This window comes from Bos mutus, chromosome 15 (genome assembly GCF_027580195.1).
Source record: "Bos mutus isolate GX-2022 chromosome 15, NWIPB_WYAK_1.1, whole genome shotgun sequence".
Lineage (NCBI taxonomy): Eukaryota > Metazoa > Chordata > Mammalia > Artiodactyla > Bovidae > Bos > Bos mutus.
This window is the reverse complement of record NC_091631.1, coordinates 6,426,668-6,449,295: the sequence shown is the minus strand read 5'-3', so window position 1 is coordinate 6,449,295 and position 22,628 is coordinate 6,426,668. Positions and strand designations below refer to the sequence as shown.

General features: G+C 54.9%; 1 protein-coding gene across 9 annotated transcripts in view; it reads right to left on the bottom strand.

Annotated features, from left to right (window-relative positions):
* Window positions 1-4,629: 4,629 nt before the first annotated feature.
* CHST1 (carbohydrate sulfotransferase 1) overlaps window positions 4,630-22,628 on the bottom strand; it is a 92,677-nt gene continuing 74,678 nt past the window's right edge. For 4 of the 9 annotated variants that reach the window (XM_070383496.1, XM_070383498.1, XM_070383501.1 and 1 more), the window contains 2 exons: window positions 8,234-8,328; window positions 4,630-6,789 (listed from right to left, as the gene is read on the bottom strand). In XM_070383496.1, coding sequence (XP_070239597.1) covers window positions 5,512-6,747 — 1,236 coding nt within the window. In that variant the 5' untranslated portion in view covers window positions 6,748-6,789; window positions 8,234-8,328 and the 3' untranslated portion in view covers window positions 4,630-5,511. Of the gene's footprint in view, window positions 6,790-8,233; window positions 8,329-8,984; window positions 9,114-9,249; window positions 9,321-9,432; window positions 11,087-20,148; window positions 22,481-22,628 lie in introns of those variants that run through there. The other 5 variants (XM_070383493.1, XM_070383492.1, XM_070383497.1 and 2 more) reach the window with 5 other exon arrangements.

Genomic DNA, 22,628 nt, shown 5'->3' with positions numbered 1-22,628 from the left:
CAAAGCAAAGGAAAATGACAGAACGGCATGGGGAAATTGAGAAATCAATCTACCCACAATCCCAGTATGGAATCTTTAACTTAACTTTCTCAGTAATCATCAAAATAAACACTTTTTTTTTTAAGTCAGGAGCAGTATTTGGCCAGTAAGTTTAACTTGACTAGATGGGCTTAGGGGGCCCACTACATCCGGTTGTTGCACAAGACGCATTCTTTTCCAGTGCAGTCCCCAGGCTACAGCTGAGAACTGAGGCTCAGGTAGACTTTTGGCTTGTCCAGCAAAATGCAGTGGAGCAAGTTCTCAAGGTGAATCTCCTGTCACCTAAACTGCTAATTTTCTACTCTTCCTGGATGGTTTTACTCTTCCTGTTCCCCTCTGTGCAAAGGTTCTTGTTCCAAAGCCACTTCCAGCTTCCCAAAGCCAGCTGAAGGCCAGAGTGGCATTGCTAAAGGCTGAGGTGTTACCAAGGAAGGAAGAGCGCAGGAAGCAACGCCGGCAGAAAGCACTGTTGCTGGAGGCTGGAGGCTGGAATGTGCTGGAGGAGGAAACCGCCCGACGCTTGGGTGTGTTCAGCTGGTGTTCTCAGATCCCCTCCAGGAAGCTCTAAGATTCAGGTCTCAGAAAACTAAACATCCTTCATTGCTGGAGACAGTGGGCTTCCCTGGGGCTTCGGGAGGAAGAAGGCTAGGTGCCCATGTGAAAAATGGTCCTTTGTGAACTGAAAAGAGCACAGAGGCAGGTGGCTTAAAGGGGGCAGAAAGGCCAAGTGCATCTGACCTAGACATAGCAGCTGACTTGGCCCATCCCAGGAAGGCATTTCCCAGGAATTTAGATAATTTTGCACATGTGGCCAAAAGACAGCCGGTCATCTCAGCCAACTTCTAGTCCCAAGGGTTACTCCCCTAAGGGCACTGGACACCTGCAGTGCCATCCTGTGGGTAGGCCCGCTTGTCTTCCTGCTTTGCAGCCGTTCGGGGGCATTTCTGTCTGTCCCCTACTTGCCTCCCCCTAGTTAGGCCTCGCCTCTAGGCCTTGGCTGAATAAGGGGACTGCACTGACTGCTGTGCCATTTTGTTCAGGAGTAACTTTGTGCATTGTTAGCATTCATGTGAGAAGAGCTCACCAAAAAAATGTACTATTCAACGAATATTCACTGAGCATGTCCCGGGCACCCTGCTAATAACCGTGGATAAAATGACATGGTGATGATGATGATAATGGCTAGCGTTTAATAGGCATTCCCTATACACCAAGCACAGTGCCCAGCACTTAAATGCATTACCTTATGCAATCTTCAGAGTAGCCCTCTGAGGCAGGTATTATAAGCATTACCTTTGTACAGATAAGAACACGGAGGCTCGGAAAAATTGTGATACGCCCTAGGTCACACATTGACTAATGACAAAGATGGAACCGGAACCTAGAATCATGCATTTTACCATAATGGTTCCCAAGATGAAGAAGACATTGTAATTACAAGTCATCAGCAGATGACAACTCCCAGAAGCAAAAAGTGCAATTAGACAGAGGCAGGGTAGGGAGATGGGAGGTTTGGGTGAAGCTTTAAGGGCTCTTTGAAGCCTGGGTAATTGTCCCGTGTATGCCCTGGGCAGGCGGGCTGCAGGCCCCCAGACCAGTCAGATCCTCAGTTTGGACACTAGTCTCCCAGCTGCGCACACACACACACGCACGCACGCGCACACACACACACACACACGCACGCACGCACGCACACACACACATATACACACACACACACGCACGCACACACACACATACACACACACGCGCACACACACACACACAACGCACCTGGTGACCACTCAGCCCATGGTTCAGCTACACCCCCTGGTGCCTTCAAACCCTGACTACTTGCCTCTAACGACTTGATTCCAACCTGTTTTTCAGCACTCGGGAGACAGAGCCTATGTGTTTTCTCCATGGGTCTGGGAAGGGGCTTGACATACATCTTTTCTTTCCCAGTGATGAAAGGCATTCCAGCAGAGAGAAATTCTTCCCCAGAAGGGGATGAATAGGGAATGGCAGGTTCGTTCTGGACAATACCCTGTGGAATGATGGGAAGAGGCGCTCAGTGAGCTCCCCAGAGGGAAGTGGGGCTGGGAGGCTGGAGTGTCTGCGAATACGAAGAAACAAGGGCGAGCAGGTGAGAACACACAACAGAGGAAGCCTGCGATGAAAAGAATTGGCAGGACACAGCCCTCCAAGCAGCGGCATGAGAGGGGCCCTTAGTACCGGGACAAGACCACGAAGTTACTCCTTAGGATCTAAGCCATCAAGGCGCTACACACAGCCGAGGTGGGGCCGGGTCAGCCCTGCCTACGTGGCGCTCTGACCACCATTTCCTGGCTGGAAACAGGTGCTTCTGCGTCAGCAGGAAACAGCCGCTGGAGAGGTGCGACTGATGGGAGGCCGGGGTGGGGGTGGGGGGGGGTGCTCGGGAAACTGCAAACATTCCCTACAGGTGTTTGTTCGCTGCCCTTCTCCCTTCAAGGGTTAACCTTGGAAATTGTAACAAATGGCAAAGACAAAAAAATAGGAACATCAGTGTCTGTGCCTGAAGTGGGAAAAAAAAAAAGAATTGTTGACTACAGGGGGGTGATTCCGACTCTTAGAACAAAACTCAGCTGAACACCCCTCCCCCCATCCCCTGTGAGAAACAGGCTGGGAGGGCATCAGCTGCCGGGCTCGGCCTCATTCAGATTCCTAAGGGCCCACCCCTGGTGAAGGAGCCATACAAGCAAATTCTTTTATCCAGTGGGAAGCACCTGTTTTATCCCTTCTTTTATTCATGCAACCAGTGTTTACTGGAGGTTATCGTGTGCCAAGTCCTATAATTAAAAGTATGATTACAATTGTGATGAACACTATAAAAGAGATGTACATGATGCCATAAGGTCCTATACTCAGGATATCTAATATAATCACTTATATAGGGGCCTATGATTAGAGTAACTGAACCAATCTGATAAAACCAGAGAAGTGTTGATAATGACACTGCGGTCCAGAGGATGAGCAGATATTAACTAGGTTAAGAGGGCAATAGGAGTAACCCAGCCATGAGGAAAGAGCTAAGTATATATGCTGCCGTGAGCCAGAGTGCCGTATGTATTGGTTAGCTTTGGCTGCATAACAAGTCACTCCAAAACTTAGTGGCTTAAAACAACTTTTTTAAACTCAATTTTGTGGGTCAGAAATTTGGCTGGATTCAGCAAGGCACTTCCCACAATCTACGTCAGGTTGCATCGCTGGCTTGGGCTGGGGCTCACTTGAGCACCCGTATCAGTGGCCAAGTCAGTGAGGAACTGGCTGGCCATTGGCTGGGGCTCTTTGGTTCTTCATTTCGTGGTCTGTCATTCTCTAGCAAGCTGCCCTGGGTTTCCTTCACAAGGCAGTTAAAGGTATCTAAAAAGCAGCAAAAAGGAACAAGTTCCAAAGCTCAGGTACTTCTCATGCCGCTGTAAGCCATTGACAAAGACAAGGCATGTGGCTAAGCCCAAATGGGGGGAAGGGACACTACCCAAGGGTGTGGTTACAGGGAGAGGGGAACAAATTGGGAGCAGTAACCTCAGTGTGTTCAAGGAATTGAAAGAAAGCCAAAAGACCAGAGTGAATGTGAAGGGGAACACAGCTCGGGTGAAGCTGGAGGTGGGCAGGAACCAGGGCACGCAGGTCGTCCAAGAGAGCTCTAAGATTTGGTCTTTAGACCCTAGAAACAGGCCAGCACTCTGGCTTCTGATTCTCTGTCATGCAGGCTTGTTTATCACAAATAAACCCCTTGAAGGCTGGGTGACAGCTCTTCCAAGCTTGAGAAGCCCAGGACCTCTCAGTTCAGTTCAGTTCAGTTGCTTGGTCGTGTCTGACTCTTTGCGACCCCATGAACCGCAGCACGCCAGGCCTCCCTGTTCATCACCAACTCCCGGAGTCCACCCAAACCCATGTCCATCGCGTCGGTGATGCCATCCAGCCATCTCATCCTCTGGACCTCTGGGGCTGCCTAATCCCAGGAGTTCTCTCTGTCCCAGCCCAACAAAGCTGTGAACTCCACCCCAGGGACCAGCTGTTTTCTTGGAATAAGAGCTGGGGAAGCCGCTCGGAGGCAGCTGCTAGATCGCCAAGGATCAGAAGGAAAGTAAGCAGGACTGGTATTCCGCCAGTGTAGACCACAGGCCACCTGCACTAGCTGTTAAAGTACTAAATGCATCCAGACCACTGAGAGGCCACTGCCCTGAGTCGACCCACTCTGGAATACTTTTCCCTCCCCGGCTATCCTGGCCCCAGACCCAGCAATAAAAGGAGTAACATCTGGCACAGGAAAGAGTCACCAGGACATCAGGATCTCCAGACACTGATCCAGCAAGCCACACCACTTGGTAAATATTTTGAGCATCACCCCCTGGCTATCAGGTGACTGGTCTCAACTAACCGAAGGGAAATGAAACTGTGAACAAACTGTTGAGGGTGTTGAGGGTGATACGAATCCTGAAAACCAGCAGCTGGTCATCGAATCCCCTCCTCCATCTCCATGTCTCTCCTCCCCAAAGCCAGAAACACCTAGACCCCACCAAGTTCTGCCTTCACCCTTTCACATGTCCCATAATCACACTCAGACATTATTGCACTCTTTTATTTACAGAAAACACAGATAAAGCATTTCAATGTTCATTTAGCAAACTGAACCACTTTTTTTTTTTTTTTTTTGGCACAAAGAGATATCACAGATGGACCCCAAGATCAATCAGAAAACCATAATATTTATCAGCCATCACTAGTCCAGGGGCAGCCACAAAACTCAGACAGACAGACAGACAGCGTTGCCACAGACTGGAAGAAATAAACAAGGTCCACATTCACCTCACAGTAAAAACCTGCTCACCGACAGGCAAGGATGGGCAGGAAAGGGCAGTTTTCTCTGCTCCAAGGAGTGGGGGGCAGCAGGTATTGGGGAGCAGAAGCAGGATGCGGAGGGATAAACACCATTCATAAATTAGAGAGAGGTGGCCTTTTTGCTTTTAACCTCTTACCTTGTTGAAGTAAGACAGTGCAAAAACTACCATACCCTGACCACTCGTCCATTCAAAAACCTCAGAAGTTGTGTGGTTTGGGGTGTCTCTCCTCTCAGGCGCCCGTGTGTGTGTGTGTGTGTGTGTGTATGTGTGTGCGTGCGTGCGTGCGTGCGCATGTGAATGTGTAAGTGTGGTGCTTGTAAACATTGTCACCATCCACCAGGGACACACACTCGAGTGTCTGAACGGGGTGGGGTGGGAGCTGGACCCCACTTCGCCCCCTCTGCCCCAGGGATTCCTGTCCAAGACATAGTGCAAATTTCAGAGACAAAGAGAGGCAGGTGGAAGGGGAGGGGGGCGGACAGGGGGCAGGTAGGACACCAAAGACGGGTGGAGAGGGAAGGGGGAAATAAGGCAACAGTTAAAAACGGTCCATGTTATCAAAACCGACACCCTGTGCCCCCTACCCCCACCCGCGGAGCCCCGGTCACGAGAAAGGGCGGAAGTCCCGCTCCTCCACCAGGCTGATGGAGGGGTTCTTGAGCTCCTCCTCCGAGCTGGCCATCTTGTAGCCCAGCTGCGCTAGCACCCGCTGGCAGGCGTTCTGGGCGAAGGCCACGATGTCGTAGGAGAGGCGGAAGCGCCACTTCTCGGCCGTGGCCGCCGAGTTTCGCACCGTGCCGTACTTGTGCTTCCCCAAGGTGGGGTCTCCCCGCGTGTTGTTCTGGATCCAGCGCGCCACGTGGCTGTCCAGGGGGATGCCCAGGAACCCGTAGATCTCCTCGGTCTTCTTCATGGGGTTCCTGGCCAGGTCCTCGTAGCGCACCAGCATGTACTTGCCCTTGAGCCACGGTGGCCGCATGAGGCCGGTGGACACGGAGTTGGAGAAGTCCTCGCACACCGTGGTCAGCTGCGTCACGTCCAGGTTGTAGGGCTTCCGCCCGGTGCCGTACCAGAGCCGCCAGAGGCGGTACGTGTCGCGGAAGGTCTCACTGCGGGAGGCCAGGATGCCCCGGGGGTCCCGGACCAGCTGGATGACCTTGAGGTTTAGGCGGGGGTCTTCCACCAGGGCCCGCAGGTCGTTGACCTCAGGTACGCGCACCGTCTTGATGGCCACGTGGCTGCGCTCGCGGCAGGCCTCGGCGGCCACCGTCAGGTTCAGCAGGCCGCACCTGCGCACGCAGTCCCCCTCCTCCAGCACCAGGTCCCCCGAGCCCGGGGCGTCGCACACCGGCCGCGAGCACAGCACGCGGCTAGCCCCGCGGCGGAAGATCCTGTCGGTGGTGTGGTTGACGGGCGGCGGCTTGATGTAGTTCTCCAGGAAGTAGAGATCGCAGTCGTAGAGGCTCCTCAGGAGGTCCCGGCTGGCGCCCAGCATGACCCGCCGATCGGCTGGGCTCTTGCCCTGGGTGAAGCGGGGGATGAGTGTGTTCTGCACGTGGTAGAGGGGCTCAAACAGGTAGAAGACGTCCAGGTGCTGGTTGAAGAGCTGGCCCACGAAGGAGGAGCCGCTGCGCGTGGTGGCCAGGATAAGGATGTGGGTCTTGCGCGAGAGGTTATAGGCGAACGTGGGGCCCTCCTCGCACAGCCGCTCGGCCAGCCCAGCCTCCGCCAGGCCTGGGCAGGTGTGGAAGGACTTGGCCGTGAAGGTGCGGATGGCCGTGTATTGAATGGCGATGGAGGCCAGGGCAAGGAGGAGGACGGCCTTCCAGGAACATTGCATGGCTGGGCACCTTCATGGGGCTGCTTCTCCAGCATGTGAGGTCTGGGGGCCAAGGCAGGCAGCTGTCAGGGAGCAGCCAGGCTTGGGTGCCCCTGACGGCCGGAGGGGGGCACCAGCTTGCTCCCCGAGAGGAGCTGGGTCTCCAGCCCTCAGGGGAGGGGCCCCAGTTCCATGGCTTAGTGCTCCCAAATACACCTGAGCACTGAAGGGGCTCCTACGCTAGACTTTACCATTCTCTGGGGACTCCCGGGGGCTCTTAGGGACTGAACAAACCCATTCCCATACCCCAGGGTCTAACCTACAGAATACTGTGGGGCCTCCCATCAGAACTGAGTACCTTAGTGGGGCCTGACCGGGCAAGACCCTAACTCCCTCAACTCCCATACCTGGGGAATGACCAGTTCCCACCCACCTCAAGCCATTCCCCTGTCTCTGCCTATCCACCCCTGCTGGCATCTCCTGGGCCACCTGCATCTTCTTCCACTCCCATGAGCTGGCACCCACTTCCCCATGTGGTCCTCTTTCCTCTGTCTTCTGCCCACCCCCAGGAGGAAGAAGGGTCCGTGTCAGATGCCGCCCCCTGACCCAAGGCCCCGTGCAAAAAGAACCCTTGCACGCCTTGAGTGGGTGGGCTGCTAGCAACCTCTGGCCACCAGGCTGGGGAAGGTGGACAATGGCATCAAGCCCTTCCTGCTCCCCCCACCCAATTTACAGATGCAGGTGACCAGCTTATTCCAGTGGAGGACTCCCGGGGCTCATGGACTCCCTCAGAGGCAGGTGGCCCAGAGCAGACAGGGTCCAGCGGCTGCTGAGAAACACCCCTTCCCAGGCCCCAGTGGCCTCTAGGATTTGCTCCTGGCCCCTAAGGAAGGGGGTGGCCCCCAGGTGGCGCTATTGGTAGAGAATCCGCCTGCCAGTGCAGGAGACTCAAGAGACACAGGTTCAGTCCCTGGGTGGGGAAGATCCCCTGGAGAAGGAAATGGCAACCCACTCCAGTATTCTTGCCTATAGAATCCCATGGACAGAGGAGCCTGGTGGGCTCCACAGTCTGTGGGGTCGCAGAGTCAGACACAACTACTGAGAAAGGGGTCCTGGTCATGGGGCACGTGAGTGAACTGGTTTAGCTGGATGAACTGTTCCTCCAGCACCCCTCCCCCAGCCAGTCCTCAAGGGCCTCCACCCTTAGGCCCTCACCCCCTTCAGCCCACAGGGTGAGCTCGGGGACCCCACTGTGATTCCTCAGTGGCCCCAGAGAACCCAGGCCGGGCAGAGAGAAGAGAAGGGTGGAAGAGAAGGGGCATCTCAAGGAACAGAAGAAATGCGGGGAATGGGAGGGCAGGGAAAGGGGGGGTGAGCTGGGGTCCCGGGGTAGGGGCCAACCTGAGCATCTGGAAGTTGCCCCCCCGCCTCCCCTCCAGCCGAGAGAGGCCAGCTCAGTGACCCATCCTGGGGAAGGCAAAGGCGAGGGAGGGCTCCACCAACTCACCAAAGGGGCTGTTCGGCACTGGGCAGTCCACAGCTGCCGGGTCTCCAGGCCTCGCTGGCAGTCACAGCCCGTGCAGCAGTCCCGTGGCCAGCAGACTGCAAGGAGACAGGGAGAGGAGTGGTGCTGAAGCGGGGCTCCCAGTGCCCTCTCCCACCTCTTCTCCCCTGTGTCGCATGCCCCATGGACAGCTCCCTAGGGCTGGGCAACGCAAGCCCTGTCTGCTCTCCTAGATCTACCCACTGAGACTCAGGGCTCCAGGTAACCCAGTGCCATCTCTGAGTCCCTGGGTCCAGCCATCTGAGTCCCAGGCAGCATCCCACCCCCTTCACCCACCTCTCCCACCCACTACCCATACCCTATGAGAGAGTGATGCTCCAGTGGGCAGGGGGCTGGCAAGCCTGCATGCCCAGCTAAGAGTCAGTGCCCCATTTAGGGAACCACCCCAGAGAGGCACCCCTCCCAGCTACCACCCAAGAGAGGTGCACAGAAATCCACTGGACACAAACACCCCCAAGCTGGCCAGCTCAGTTCAGCTCTGGTGATCGGACTGACCCAACCAGACCCAAAGCCTAGTGCCCAACAACGGTACCGTAGGGGTCAAAGTTATCCCAGAAAACGGGGCCGGCTGGAGCACAGTCCAAATGGGTTCTGCACTTAAAATCCGCAGCATCCTGACCCTTTGCGATTCACCTTGTTCAGTGATTTTCCCCAATGGGGGTTAGCGGAAGTCGGGAAGAGCAAGGAGCCTCACCCCAGATCTCCAGGTGGAAACGGCAGCTCAGTGGAGGCAGCCCACCCGCTGAAGCCCGGGAGGAAGGGACAGAAAGGAAGCGAGGTTCCTCTTCCACCCACACAGAGAGAGGAGAACGACTACCTGAAACTCAAAGCAAAAGTGGACCAGGGAGCGTCCCTGACCTTCATGCTCTTTGCAAACCCTAAGTCAAAGCACCAAGGTCACAGCATCGTTTTGGTTAGTATCCAATGAGTATTTCCTAAGCACTAAGCGGTTTACCTACCTTTGCTCATCAGTGCTCCGCAAGAACTTTACGTGGGAGCCAGTATCGGTTCCATTTCACAGGCAAGAAAGCTGAGGCACAGAGACGTGGAGAAAACTGCCTGAACCCACATGCCTGGCTTAACCCCCATCCAGCAGGTTCCCCAGAGCCCACGCTCCTTCCCTCCAAGGAGACCTGACTTACTGTTCCTCCAGGCTACCCATATTGGGTCTTCAGACATGCACGTAATTAATGTCCCCTGCTCATTTGTGAATCAGCGCGAGAGGCACCAGATGTTAGAAGGCGACGTTCAGATGACTTCTGAGACTTAGAGCACGCTCTTCCCTTTGCTGTCTGGTCTGGTTGAACTACTGGCTCGTGGAGGTTGGGTGAACGCCTGTGCCTTCTGAGTACTCTTCCCACGTTCACTGTTGGGCACAATTCCCCTTGGGGGCGGGACGAGTGGGTCCTCATTTCCCAAATGAGTGCTGTTGGGTTCAGCTCACTCACCCAGCTCTCCACACCAGGGAGAGAGTCTGTTTTCCTGAGAGCCCCTGCTGGAAGGTCAGGGTCCTCACTCCCATTGTTCAGATGATGAAACTAAGGCTCAGAGACTACGTTAATGGGCGTGGTAAGCAAGTAAGAAGTAGGAGACTCAAGTCCCTCTGGATCAGACTCTTGGGCCTGGCACTGTGGCTCTTCTACCATCAGTTTGGTGGAGAAGAAACATGCTGAAGCTTAGGGATGGGCACAGAGGCTGGGGTGAGACAGCAATGGGCTGGCGGTGGCTTGGGGAGGCCTGTTTTAGGTGTGAAACCCTACTTGGTGCTTAGAGGAAGCAGTACCATGTCACCAGGTGGCAGTAAACAGGGGAAAGGCGCAGTCAGAGGTTCTGGGGAACCTCCGGTGTAAGCTGAGAAACGCACCCCCATCCCACACTGCCTCACCCCACGAGAGCAGAAGATGCTGTCTCCATCAGCACGGTTGCTCGGAGGACCCACAGAGAACAGCGTCTCAGCTTTATATGTGCCCCATGCAGAGTGCAGGCCAGCCCTGCCCAAGTGCCCCAAGACCAACGTGAACGTCTTTAGAGGACAGGTAGGGAAAGTCACCGATATTCATGCAGAGTAATATTTTTAAATTATTCAGGAGTCCATTCTTCAGTGCCAGTGCTATTTCATTCGGCCATATTTCCTTTGTATTTATTCACAAGCATGTTATTATCTAGCATGAGCCAGGTGCTATTCTGAGCACTATGGGTAAAATAACATGAAGGAAAGCAAGTACTTCTGGCCACTCGTGATGTTTCTCCCAGTCATATGCTCCCTTTCCAGGCATCAGCTCATCTAGTGCTCACAGTAACCCTGTGGGGTCATAGTTCCATTTTACAGATAAGAAAACTGAGGTTCTACACGGTTAGGTAACTTCTCCAAGCTTAGAGCCAAGATTCCAGCCAGGCGGCATGCTCAAAATCCCCCTCCCTGACCTACCCCCTCTTCAACTACTTTCAGCACCCTTTGGTCCTCACCAAGACAGGAAATGGAAGCTTTACAGAGGCTTCCCTTAACTCTTAAGATTCCCGTTCCAAAAACAATTCACCCAAGGTTTTCTTTAGAGATGAGCATCTTTCAAGGAGGAAACCATTTTAAGTTTCTTCCCCTCACTTCCCTGAACCACCACCACCCCCAAAAACTGTAAGGCCAGGATTGGAAGCTGCAGTCTTTGCCAATAAATCAGAAGGAATTAAAGCATCATTGCGATGCTATAAATCCCTTAAAAAGCAGGACTCAGATTTACAAGGTGCAATCTGGACACCCGGGAGGGGAAGATGTTGAAGGCAGGCCACCCCGTTGTCACCCCTCCCACCCCCCACCCCCAAGGAGGGCAAAGCCAGGGCATGGGAACGGGAAGATGGAGGAAGTCAGGCCCTCCTAGAAATGCCCCTGCTCTCCTGCCAGCCTGGCAGAACCAGGCCCAGGGTCCGCCAAGCGTCCTTGGTATGCTGGAAGCAACTGCCCTGGAAACCAGAGGCCCTGAGGCCCGGCCCCATTGTTCCCAGGGGAGCTCTGGCCACTGCAAGGGATATCAATACCCCCATCCTCTAAGCTGGACTGTGGGCCCCAGAGCCCCTCGCTGGGGCTTCTTGAAGCCTCTGGCCTGGCCTCCCTCCACCTCTGGTGAGTCAAAATCCAGGCAAGCCTTAGACGTGGGCGTCCAGAATCTAACTTCTCTTGGGAGTCACCCACTCTCAAAGGAAAGTTCAGACTTCAGAACCAGCCACCTTCAAATTAGGGTACAGGATGGGAGTGGGAATACCTCCACCTGGGAGAACGAGAATTCAGAGCCAAGAGCTCAAGCCACGAAACCACACCTACCTGGACCTGTCACTCTGCAGGACGCGGGCCTGAGTGACTCACTCATTTTCTCTGAGCCTCAGTTTCCCCACCCGTAAAGTAAGTATAACCGTAGCAGTGGTCATCTGAACAGGCGTATAATATGGTACAGCCTTGCGCTTGGGACGTTGGCTCTGGCACCAGCCCTGTGGATGACCAGATTCCCCTAGTCTCCCCGGACCTCTGGTTTTCTCACCTAAGAAATGGGGATAATTTTAACAAGGCTGTTTTTTTAGGACGGATTACTTCGTACAGTGTCTAGCGGGGATTGGAGAAGGAAACGGCAACCCACTCCAGTGTTCTTGCCTGGAGAATCCCAGGGACGGGGGAGCCTGGTGGGCTGCCGTCTATGGGGTCGCACAGAGTCGGACACGACTGAAGCGACTTAGCAGCAGCAGCAGCAGCGAGGAGGAAGTGCTCAATAAATGTTAAGTTATTTTTATTGTCATTGATGCCTCGCGTGCTTTCTATGTCAAGGAGGTCCCTCAGAACCCCTCAGCACTGACTGTGACGGTGAGGCAGACATGCTCCCTGACCGCTGTGCCCAGACCTCTGCCAGGCAAGCCTCTGCCCGGAGCCCCTGCCTTTCTGCACACTCTTCCCAGTCGGCGAGCTCTCTCCTGCGGAACCGCCGCAGTGGCTTCCCTGCTGCCCTCTAGTGGCCACATCCTGCAGTGCCGCCCCTTAGCGCGGCGTCTCGGCTGGGTTCAGAATTCCGGGCTGGCTGGCTGCAGTCTAATGTGAGGACGCAGGCAGGCAGGCGGCGGGGAGACGATGTTGCAGGAGCAGCGAGGTGGGGGGATGACACGCCCACCCGGGCTGCGGGCTCTGCTCTGTGCTCCCCTCTTCCCTCACCCACACACCATGAGGCAGGCGGCAACAGGCAGCCTCATAGCAGCCGGAGGGCCTCAGCTCCCTGGTCTCCTTCCGCTCCGGCAGGGAAGGAACACCGAATGTCATAGGCTGGAGCAACCCACAGGCTCTGCATTTGCCTGGCTAGTGACCTTAGACTCATCGCCTGGCCTCTTTGTGCCTCGGTTTTTTCCTAAACCCAGTGACCCTTAAGGGCTTCCCAGGTCTGGCCATCGGAATAGTCCGATCCCGGGAAGCCCTTGTACTTCATCCTCAGGGTTAGGACCACCCTCCCTGAACGATGCAGGAACCCTCCTTCGGAAGTGGGAAGGCTCCAGTCACCTTCCAAGAGGCTACCAGGGCTGGCAGCTCTGCCCCTGTCTCAGCCCGCTCCGTGGCTGCCCCGGTGAGGCCCAAGAACCAAGGGACGCTGCCCTTTGACGAGTTAACCTCTGCCTCCTGCTCTGTTTAATCCACACAACCCAATGCTGTGGTTCTTTGTCTTTTCTGGGTCACAGACCCCCTTGGAGAGACACAATCCTTCGTCCCTGAAGATCCATTTGTGCCCACAGTTTTACACACACAATTAGAAGGCTCTTAAACCTCCTAACACCTACCCATGAGCATCCCTTCTCTTCCCTAGAGACTTAACCCTTTCTTTATTAACATTCTCCCCCACCCTAGCATTTTCTTTTTAACCGATTCTGTCAGAGAAGGCTCCAGAGATGTTTAAGTACCAAGGTAGAACAATCACCCAAGATTATTAAGTAAAAAAAAAAAAAATTTAAAGTCTAGGGACAGGAAAAAGACATGGGCAATAGCGTGCCACCATTTCTCATTTTTTTTAAAAGGGAATGTATGTGAATGTATCTATACACACACACACATTTATTTGAATCTATGCATAAACAACCACAAGAACTTGCACTGAACCAGTTAACTGTAGCTGCCAGGTGGGAGGAGCTAGGAGACGGGTGGGAGGAAGGCACAGTTTATACTGAGCATGTTGATCCAGTTTGAGTTTATTAACTTTGGGAAACAGAGAGAAGCCACCTCATGCAAGAACTGGAGGGACAACTGATGACAGGGTGTGGCACTTAAACCCAGCACTGGCATCTCACTGTGCCCCCAGGGCACAGCTCTCCCCAGGGCACTGCTGGCTGGTTCTCTCCACCGGCAATTCCAAGGCACCAGGGTTGCATTCGCCATCTTTCAGCCAGAAAAATGGCTCAGTCTGCTCAGGCGGGGGACAGAAGTCACCTGGGGCTGCTGAGACAAGACAGGAGCTGAAAAAGGGGGAGACCTCCAAAAAGGGACCTGAGGCTTTGGGAAGAGCAGCTAAGGCCCAGTTGGGGAAATGACTCCCCTCCTGGTTTTTCTCCTTGTTCCCTTTTCCCCTGCTTTTGTGAAGTCCGGGAAGACAGGAGAAGGAGAGGGAAAAACCTGATCATTGTATCAGATGACACAGCTCATCAGAGTCTGGAGTCAGTATGGAGGAGCCCTGAGGCTCTGGGGTCCCCGAAACTGGAGCAAGAAGCAGAGGGAACTGGATGGGGGAAGAGATGGATGGGGGCACAGAGTTGGCAAACAGGCCTCTGGGATGGAGCCTGCAGAAAGGAAATGCTTAATCCCTGTGTCTGCAGTAGCCAGTGATGATCCACCATACATGTTTGTTTAGTTAAGTCTAGAACACATAAAACAGCAAAGTTTTTTCTTCCTAAGGAAAATAATGTGATGAAAATGAGGCAAGGGGAAAACAGGGGTATGAAAGTCCGAAAGAACGAGGAGCCAGGTCAGTGCACAACAGCCCATGAGGTTACACAGACAGGTCGGAGTTACCTGGCAGCCGATGAGAAAAGGGAAATACTTCATTTACGTGTTGCATAGGATCCATGAAGTGAAGATTAAAGCACCTGCTCAAGAGATACCCAACTATTCCTGTTACTGAATCCAACACAAGATTTATCCAAAAGGCTCTCCTCGAGAGCCCTGAGCAGGTATCACTGTCCTTAAGACCTCATACCTAGTAAGTCCAAGGACAAGTTTAGCAGTGCTGTGTCCTGAAACAACCTTAAAGGTAAGCAGGATGCCCATATGTAGCTCAGCCAGTGCAGCCTTGGGAGGATGTGATCTGATGGTGTCCAGACTGAGCCTCTGAGGTCTGGGTCAGCCCAGGGGTGACTGGAAGCCCCAGGGCTTCTTTCTCTTTGGGGTCATGCCCCCTCAATCTGAAACCCTGTGAGGTCTATGGGCCTTCTCTCCAGATCCACACCAATCCAAACGTGTGGTTTGCACACAATCTCTGGAGTCCCTGGGCCTCATGGCTTATCCACAGACCCCACGGAACCAGTACACACATCCTTCAGGCACCTCAGATGGGGGCAAGTTCTCACAATCATGGTTCCGAAGACAAGCATCCAGAGTTGACCATCCACCAACTTTTCACCATCAGCAGAGAGGCTTGGCTATTTCTCATGAGCCTCGATGTCTCCAGAGCAGGTCACTCCAGTGTCCACATGTTTTGACCCTGGGACATGCATGGTGTCGCAAGCCTCCTTGAGAAGTTTACCCAAAGGCGTGGGAGGAGGCAGGGTGAATGCAGGTTGGACATCCTGGCTGTGGGACCAGCCAGGGCTGGGCTGACTCCTACTGCTGATGCTTTACCCTGAGCAGAGCACTTAACCTCCACAGGCCTCAGCTGTCCTTATCCATGAAATGGGAAAGATGATCACAAAATCTTTCAAATATTTGGATTGTGAGAAAGAAAGCTGATGAAGCTTAGCACAGGGCTGGGCACAGAGCAGGATTCACTAACAACCCTGGGCATGATTTTGAGGGACTACTCTGCTTTCGAACTGTGGTGTTGGAGAAGACTCTCGAGAGTCCCTTAACTGCACGGAGATCCAACCAGTCCGTTCTAAAGGAGATCAGCCCTGAATATTCATTGGAAGCACTGATGCTGACTGCTGCAAAGAGCCAATTCATTGGAAAAGACCCGATGCTGGGAAAGATTGAAGGCAGGAGGAGAAGGGGATGGCAGAGGATGAGATGGTTGGATGGCATCATCGACTCAATGGACATGAGTTTAATCAAGCTCTGGGAGACAGTGAAGGACAGGGAAGCGTGGCACGCTGCAGGCCGTGGGGTCGCAAAGAGTCAGACACTACTGAGCGACTGAATAACAACTCAAACCTACAAACAGGCCAATAGTGGCCTGGAAATGTTCAAAGAAATTACACCAGCGCCACGGCCTCCTCCGTGAAGCTCTCACCACCTGTGTAGGCTGGAGACCCCGTTGTTCAGATTGCAGGGACTACCTACAGTCCTGCCGGTCAGGGGGTCCCGACCGACCTGAGGAAAGTTTTCCCCAGCAGCTCCTGCTGCATGGCCCCAGTGTGCCTGACTCCTCGCGGGGGAGGGATGAGTCAGAAGGGCCCAGTTCTCTGTCTCTGGCTGATCCTACCACAGCCCGGCCTGTGGTAGGCGGGCCACTGCACCCACATCAGGCGGAAAGGCCCCGGTTTCCTGTCCCCCCACCGCCCCTCCCCAGCAGCCAGGCGTCATCGGAATAGTACCCAGGCCCCGCCCCCTGGATACCGGGGGCTTTGGCCCCTCCTCCCTGCTTCAAGGATGAGAAACAGCCAACAGGAGCTAAAGCGAAGGCCGCTGCTGCCCGAGGGGCTGGGAAGAGGGGACATCTGTCCCTGGATCCCGGAGTCTCCAGTCTCGGGCCACCTGCGTAAGGCCCAGCTGGGCCCTGGGGATACAGGATGGAGGGCTGGGCGCCGGGGAAGCTCACCTGAGCTTTGGGGCTATTACATGGGATGGAGGGGATGCTGAAAGTTGTTGCTGAGCCGTGAAAGGCACTGGGATTTTTGGCCTCTGGAGGAGAGGAATTCAATCCGGGGCCAGTGACGAGGCTGGATCACTCAGAGCTTTTGTGTAATAAAGTTTTATTAAAGTATATTCTGACACAGACATCAGAAGGGGGCAGAAAGAGTGTCCCCCACCCCGCTAGTCTTTAGCCGGATGTTATATAGCTACTAGCAGGCTGCTAATTAGAGACAGGAAATGTCTCAGAACTCAGAGACTGGCACCAGGCCCCTCACCCACGACATGCATTTTGAGATAATGTTGGCACAAGGTGAGTTGTCCCGGGCCATAAAATGATTGACATGAATCTTGAAGAAAGGCAGGTTTCCAAGCAAAGGCGTAGTCTCATTAACACAGCTTAAGAGAACATTTGCATGAGTAAAACATACTGGTTTGTCAAGTAAAAATGGACACCAAAAAATGTCTTGATTACCACCTGGCCTGGAACGGTCTGGAATGGGGCAGAAGGTTTGGGTTCAAGATCCAGAAGGTCCCCCTGGCTCCTAAGCCCAGAACTTACCACCAGCCCCCAGCTGGCCCCAAGGATGCCAGACAGTTCAGTCTGCCAGTTGTATGTCTCCTGGATGAGAAGTGTTGGGGAGAGCCGCTCACGGAGACCCTGACAACCAGTCTGTTTTACTTGACAAACCAGTATGTCAGGCTGGTTCTGAGTCTTAGGCGGAACCAAGTTGAAGACAGAGTCCAGGGTAAATACATAGCTCATTAATATAGCTTAAGAAAAACATTTCCATAAGAAAAATGCATTGGTTAGCTCAAGGTTTGAGAAAAGTTAAGTTCAGGTGGAACCAGGTGTCGTCATGGCAACACAGAATTTTAAAAGAAACCTCCTTTTAAATTTGTATAGAGAAGGGAAAAAAGTCTGACATTTGTAGTTTGCTTCTTCCTGCTACTCAAGAGAGGGATTAAAAACTGTCTGACACTTGCAGCCTATTTCCTCCATTTGGAGACCCTGGCCTTCCTGCCTGTCACCCTCTCAATACGGGCCTTGCTCCCTTCAAGCGGGGGCTTTCCACAGGTACTGCTGCCATCTCCCACAAGTGAGGGAGCTTGTCCAAGTGTGTGCGGCTTGTCCTTGGTGGGGGCCAGGATTCAAGCTCAGCTCCGAGGACCCCTAAGCGCTGGCCCTAACCACAAAGCTGAAATTCCCCAGACCACACCCAAGAGCATGGAATGGCACCAGCCCATGCGCTGACTAGAGGGGACTAGAGGGGACAGGCAGGGCCAAGGTGGCCACCAGGCTCCCCACACACACCAGTGCCAACCTTGACCTCAGCGTTCACGCAGACCCGGAAGCAGGTTCGCCCAGCAAACACCCAGTGACCATCTCCAAGGATCAGACCCCTGCTGTGTCGGTTGGAGGGGTGCGGGTCCAGCTGCGTCAGCTGCCTGCAGCCCTTCCTGCCTGGCTCCTGGCACACCACAGGTGGGTGGGTACCATCTCACCGCTTCCCAAGGGGTTCTCCCCTCCCCAGCTGAATGACAAAGAGAAGCCCATCACAAAGATTAGAAAAAATACTGGTGCGAGCATGCAGAGGGCGCAGGGCAATGTCCCACCGGATAGGCACTAACCAAAACAGACTCTGCCCCTCACTCCGGGGCCCTGGCTCTGGTTGGACGAGTAGAGGTAGGGGAGTGGGTGGTTTCATGGCCAGCAAGGCCAGAAATGCCCAAATGCCACACAGCCAAGAGGACACCAAAAACTGTCTTGATTACCACCTGGCCTGGAACGGTCTGGAATGGGGCAGAGGGTTTGGGTTCAAGGTCCAGAAGGTCCCCCTGGCCCCTAAGCCCAGAACGTACCACCAGCCCCCAGCTGGCCCCAAGGATGCCAGACAGTTCAGTCTGCCAGTTGTCTGTCTCCTGGATGAGAAGTGTTGGGGAGAGCTGCTCACGGGTACCCTGACAATCAGATGAGCACCTCTGCCCCTACATCAACAGGGACCTCCCGAAAAAGACACGATAGCAACTGCTCACGGAGGATCCATCTCACAGGGGAGGGGCCGAGGCTCACTGAGGCTGAGCGGCCTGCTGAGAAGTGGCAGAGGAGGGGCCAGATGCAGTTTATATGTGTGAGGTGCATACGCAGCGAAGTCCTCACCTGTCTTGAGTTTCTCCCTAAAGACGCAGCTTCCTTCCCTGACCCCCTAAACCCCGTGGTCTGAACCGCCCCAGCTATTGTGCTGACCCTGTTAAGGCAAACTTAAGACGTCAGGAGCAAGACGGCAGAGGCTGAGACCCAGACCTCGGATCCAGGGCAGGCTTACCCTCATTGCACTTTCCCAGGCACCCAGGGAGAGGAGAGATCACCCACCTCCCTTAAACAAGATCACGAACGTAACACTCAACGTCACGGTAATGCTCTGAGTGCGCTGTGCAAGGTACTCACTCCACAGCACCTTTGAAATGTCAGCACCAGACTGGTCTGTCATCTTCACCTGCCTACAGAATCCCTGAGGGAAGGCGCCAGGCCCTCTGCCCACCCACCCATCTTGGGGTCGGGGGTGCCCAACTTGGGGCCCTCAGCACCCTGCAAGGACGCAGTGGGTGCTAAGTGACTCGTTTTCCCCAGCAGAGACCCAGAGAAGGGGAGGACTGTGCTCTGTTCTCTGTCCCAGAGGAAGAGATGAGCGTTTGCGACAATTCCCAGCCCATGGCCTTCCAGCTCTAATCAAGGAGCAAACACAAAGAGAGAATCGCTAAACATTTAGAAAACGCGGGAACTCTGTGCCCCATGCGGTACCGTGGGGATTTATAAAGAACAAATCATGCCTGACAAAGTTGATAGCTTTCTTGATAGAATTACAAGACTGGTAGATGAAGGGAATGCAGGCAGGGTAATATATCTTGATTTTTAGCAAAGCATTTGATACAGCGCCTCGAGTAATCTTACAAAATTAATTCAAACAGACTTGGCCCTAAGCACTTGTCATGGGGCTGAAAGCAAGAAGGGGCAGGTCCCAAGGCTCCCAGGTGGAGGAGGCAAGCCCAGGGGGAAGGAGCTGAGGGACAGAGTCTGGGAGAGAAGGCAGGGCTGCCAAGACCCAGCTTTGTTGGGTCAGATCTTACTAACATCTTCATTAACGATCCTGAGAGAGGGAGTAAACAGTCTGTTAACGAAATTTGCAGAGGGTATTAAATTGGAAGGTGTTGTGAACACCAATGAGGATGGCAAAGCTGCCCAGAGAGACCTGCAGGGGAAAAACCTAGGCGGGAAACTGTCAGCATGGAGGGGGCTGGGGGCCAGGGGATTCTGGGGCCACCTGGGGCTGCCAGGGAAGAGGGAAGGACAGCCCCAGGGCGGGGGTGGGGCTGGGGGCAGCCAAGGCCAGTTCGAGTGATGGCTTTGACTGGCAAAGCCCAAGGATCTCAGTTTTCCCATCTGTAAAACAGAAGGAAGAGCAAGCAGGTGTGGAGAATGAGCCGTAGCTCTGAGAGCTGGTACTGATGCAGGGACTGCCTTTTAGGGAGCTCGGAGTGGACACCCTCCCTATGGGAGGGAAGGAGGGGGACAGTGACCAGTGACGTGGAGAGGAGGAGGGGTTGTCTGCAGGCCAGTGAGGGGGGAGCAGCAACTGAAAAACGGACCGGTGAGGGAGACTGGCTGGGCCATCACTGGAGCCCAGAGTGGCCTCGAGCCACTGCCCAGACACTGCTGAGGCACGGGTTGCTGGGGTAAGCAGATGTGGGCAGGCGCCTGTCTCCCAGCCTGCTGGGCTGGAGCCCAGAGCCAATCCAGACTTGTAGGGTGCGCTGGGCACACTTCAGCTGCAGAGGTTCTAACCTGCGGGGATGAGGAGGCCAGCATCTGTTATCTTTCTGGAGAATTCCTGATTCCTCTTCAGTGGGTCACCAGGAGATGCTTCTCCAGCCAGGTGAAGCCGCCTCCGGGATCCAGGAAGGTCGCCCCGGCTCCAGTCCCCTCTCTCAGTCTTCAGAGCTCCAAGGGGCCGAAACAGGACGCTGCTGGGCCATCTGGACTTGGGAGGATGTGTTCCCACAAGCCTCCAGGCAGGTGGGATCTGAATGGGAGCCAGGACTCCTGAGCACGGTGCTCAGGCCCTCAGCCACCTAAACATGTGCTCCGTGGGAGGAAGAAAGGGATGGCTGGTTCCTAGCTGGGGGTGTACTGGCGGTTCCTGGGGAGGCTCTTACAGGAAGCAGGAGGCCAGCCCCGCCAGATGTCAAGACCACCTTGCCGGACGCAGAGGGGTAGATCCAGGTGAATGCACCGCCAGGGGGAGTGCCCTTCCAACACCTTGTATTAATGGCGCTCACCGAACACTCACTATGGCCGTGTTCTTGGTGTGTTCCTCAGGTTAACACATTTGACCTTCACAGCAGCCCTATGAGGTGGGTGAAGAGCTCCTCCTCCATTTCACAGAGGAGGAGACTGAGGCATACACTGGTGGCCATGAGCCCTAGCACCTAGTCAGAAAGCCCGTGGGAGAAGCAGAACCTGCCAGGAGCCACAGAAGGAGCTGAGCGGCTCCCAGGTGGGAGGGCTAACCCCAGTGGGTGGGGAGAGGCAGCCCCTCCCACAAGGACCCTAGAGCCTTGCCCTGCCGCTCCCTGTTCCCCATGAAGGGAGCTGGTCCAACTCCAACCACACTTGTGGAGCCTGGATTTTTACTATATGTTTCCCTTCTCCCCCACCACCGCCGCGATGAACAAGTCTGTTTCCATGGAAACCATACCGTGACTCAGGGCTTCGGGACCTTCTCTGAACCAGATTATGAATATCAAATGCTCTCTCCCCGCACCAATGCAGAGTGAGTTGGAAAAGTAAAGAGAGACCCACAGTGGGCAAGGGAGGGAGACAGGGATGTGGGGAAGGGGAACTGCAGCGGAGTTGGGGGGTGGGCGGAAGGAGGTTCAAGCCTCTCCCCGCCCAGTGAGAGCATGGCATCTGGGCCCTCTGCAGACTCAGCGGAGCACAGATGCACACCTCCTGCGTGGAGATGTGGCCGGGATACTCATGCCCCTGTATCAGCCCCTCAGCAACCCTCCTCGGGAACTAGGGCCCTAGAAGAGCACATCCCTTCGAATGGGGACCTGCCCACGGCAAAGCTGGCCACACAGGAGGGAAGCTTGTCGGCAAGAGGAGCTTGACTTCAGACGCTGAAGAGGAACCCTCCAAGCAAAAACATGGCAATACTCAGCGAAGAGGGAAATTTGGAATTTTAAGGGGAAAATGTGCTTCCGCTTTGCGATGAGGTGTGTGTTAACGGTGTGTGCCAGGAAGGAGGTGGGGCTAGGATTTCAAAGCCTCAGCAGGGCTGGGGGCAACATTAGCAGAGGCAGCCTCTCACCTCCCCAGTCCCCCGCCGCCCTGGCCTAGCCCCTCACCTGCCAACATCAGGACAGCAGCAGGGAAATGAAGGTTTGCAATGCCAGGCTTCGGGGCCTCCCTCAGGGTGCCAACGGCCCAGGGCAAATCCACCCCTCCAAGCCCCAGTAGCTCCCGGAAGATCCAGGAGGGAGAGGAGGAGAATAGATTGGAAGCTTGATACCTCCTTGGTGAATCCAATGCGTGAGTCATGACGGTGAGAGCACTTGGAGAAAGAAACAGGGCCATGGTGCTGCCCCTAAGTGTCCCCAGCTGCTGAGGGCGGGAGCCTGGGGACTGCCCATCTAAGTAAGGTCTCTGCCTGTGGCAGCCAGCCCCACCTCAAGGGGTAGAGGAACCCTTGAAGCAGGTACCTGGTACCTCGGGCCCCCTCCTGCTTGCCTCCTACACCGGTCCCACCTCCCGCCCCCAACCCCCGGTCCCCTCTGCCTCCAGTCCTTATCTACCCTCTGGACATCCACCTCCCTACCCGCTGCCTTCACCTCTCTGTCAAAAGTCTAAGCCCATTCTCTGGCGCCTGGACTCCCTAGACGCCACCAGCTTCGGAGCAGTGTTTAAGTCCATCAGGAGAAAAGCCGCACCAGAGGTGAGGAGCGGTAACCCTGGGAGGGGGCGGGCGCAGGAAGGAGGGCGGGGGAGGGTACCCTGTGGCATCGCAAATCAGGCCAAGGTTCCACCTGAGGGCTACCATTAGATCTTACCTTTTAACCCCTAGCTTCCCGGCTAGGGCCACTCTGGGTTCCCAGAGCCTGGGAGGGGCTGCTCTCTAGGAGGGGAAGAGCAGGCGGGTGGTTCTGGCTTCCGTGGGGGGGCTGCACCTTCCAGCAGCCCCTGTTCCCCCCTCCCCCTCCAAGACCAGTTCATCGCAGAGCGGTGGGTGCGGGTGCGGGGCAGTGGCTGGGGGCAGGAAGCAG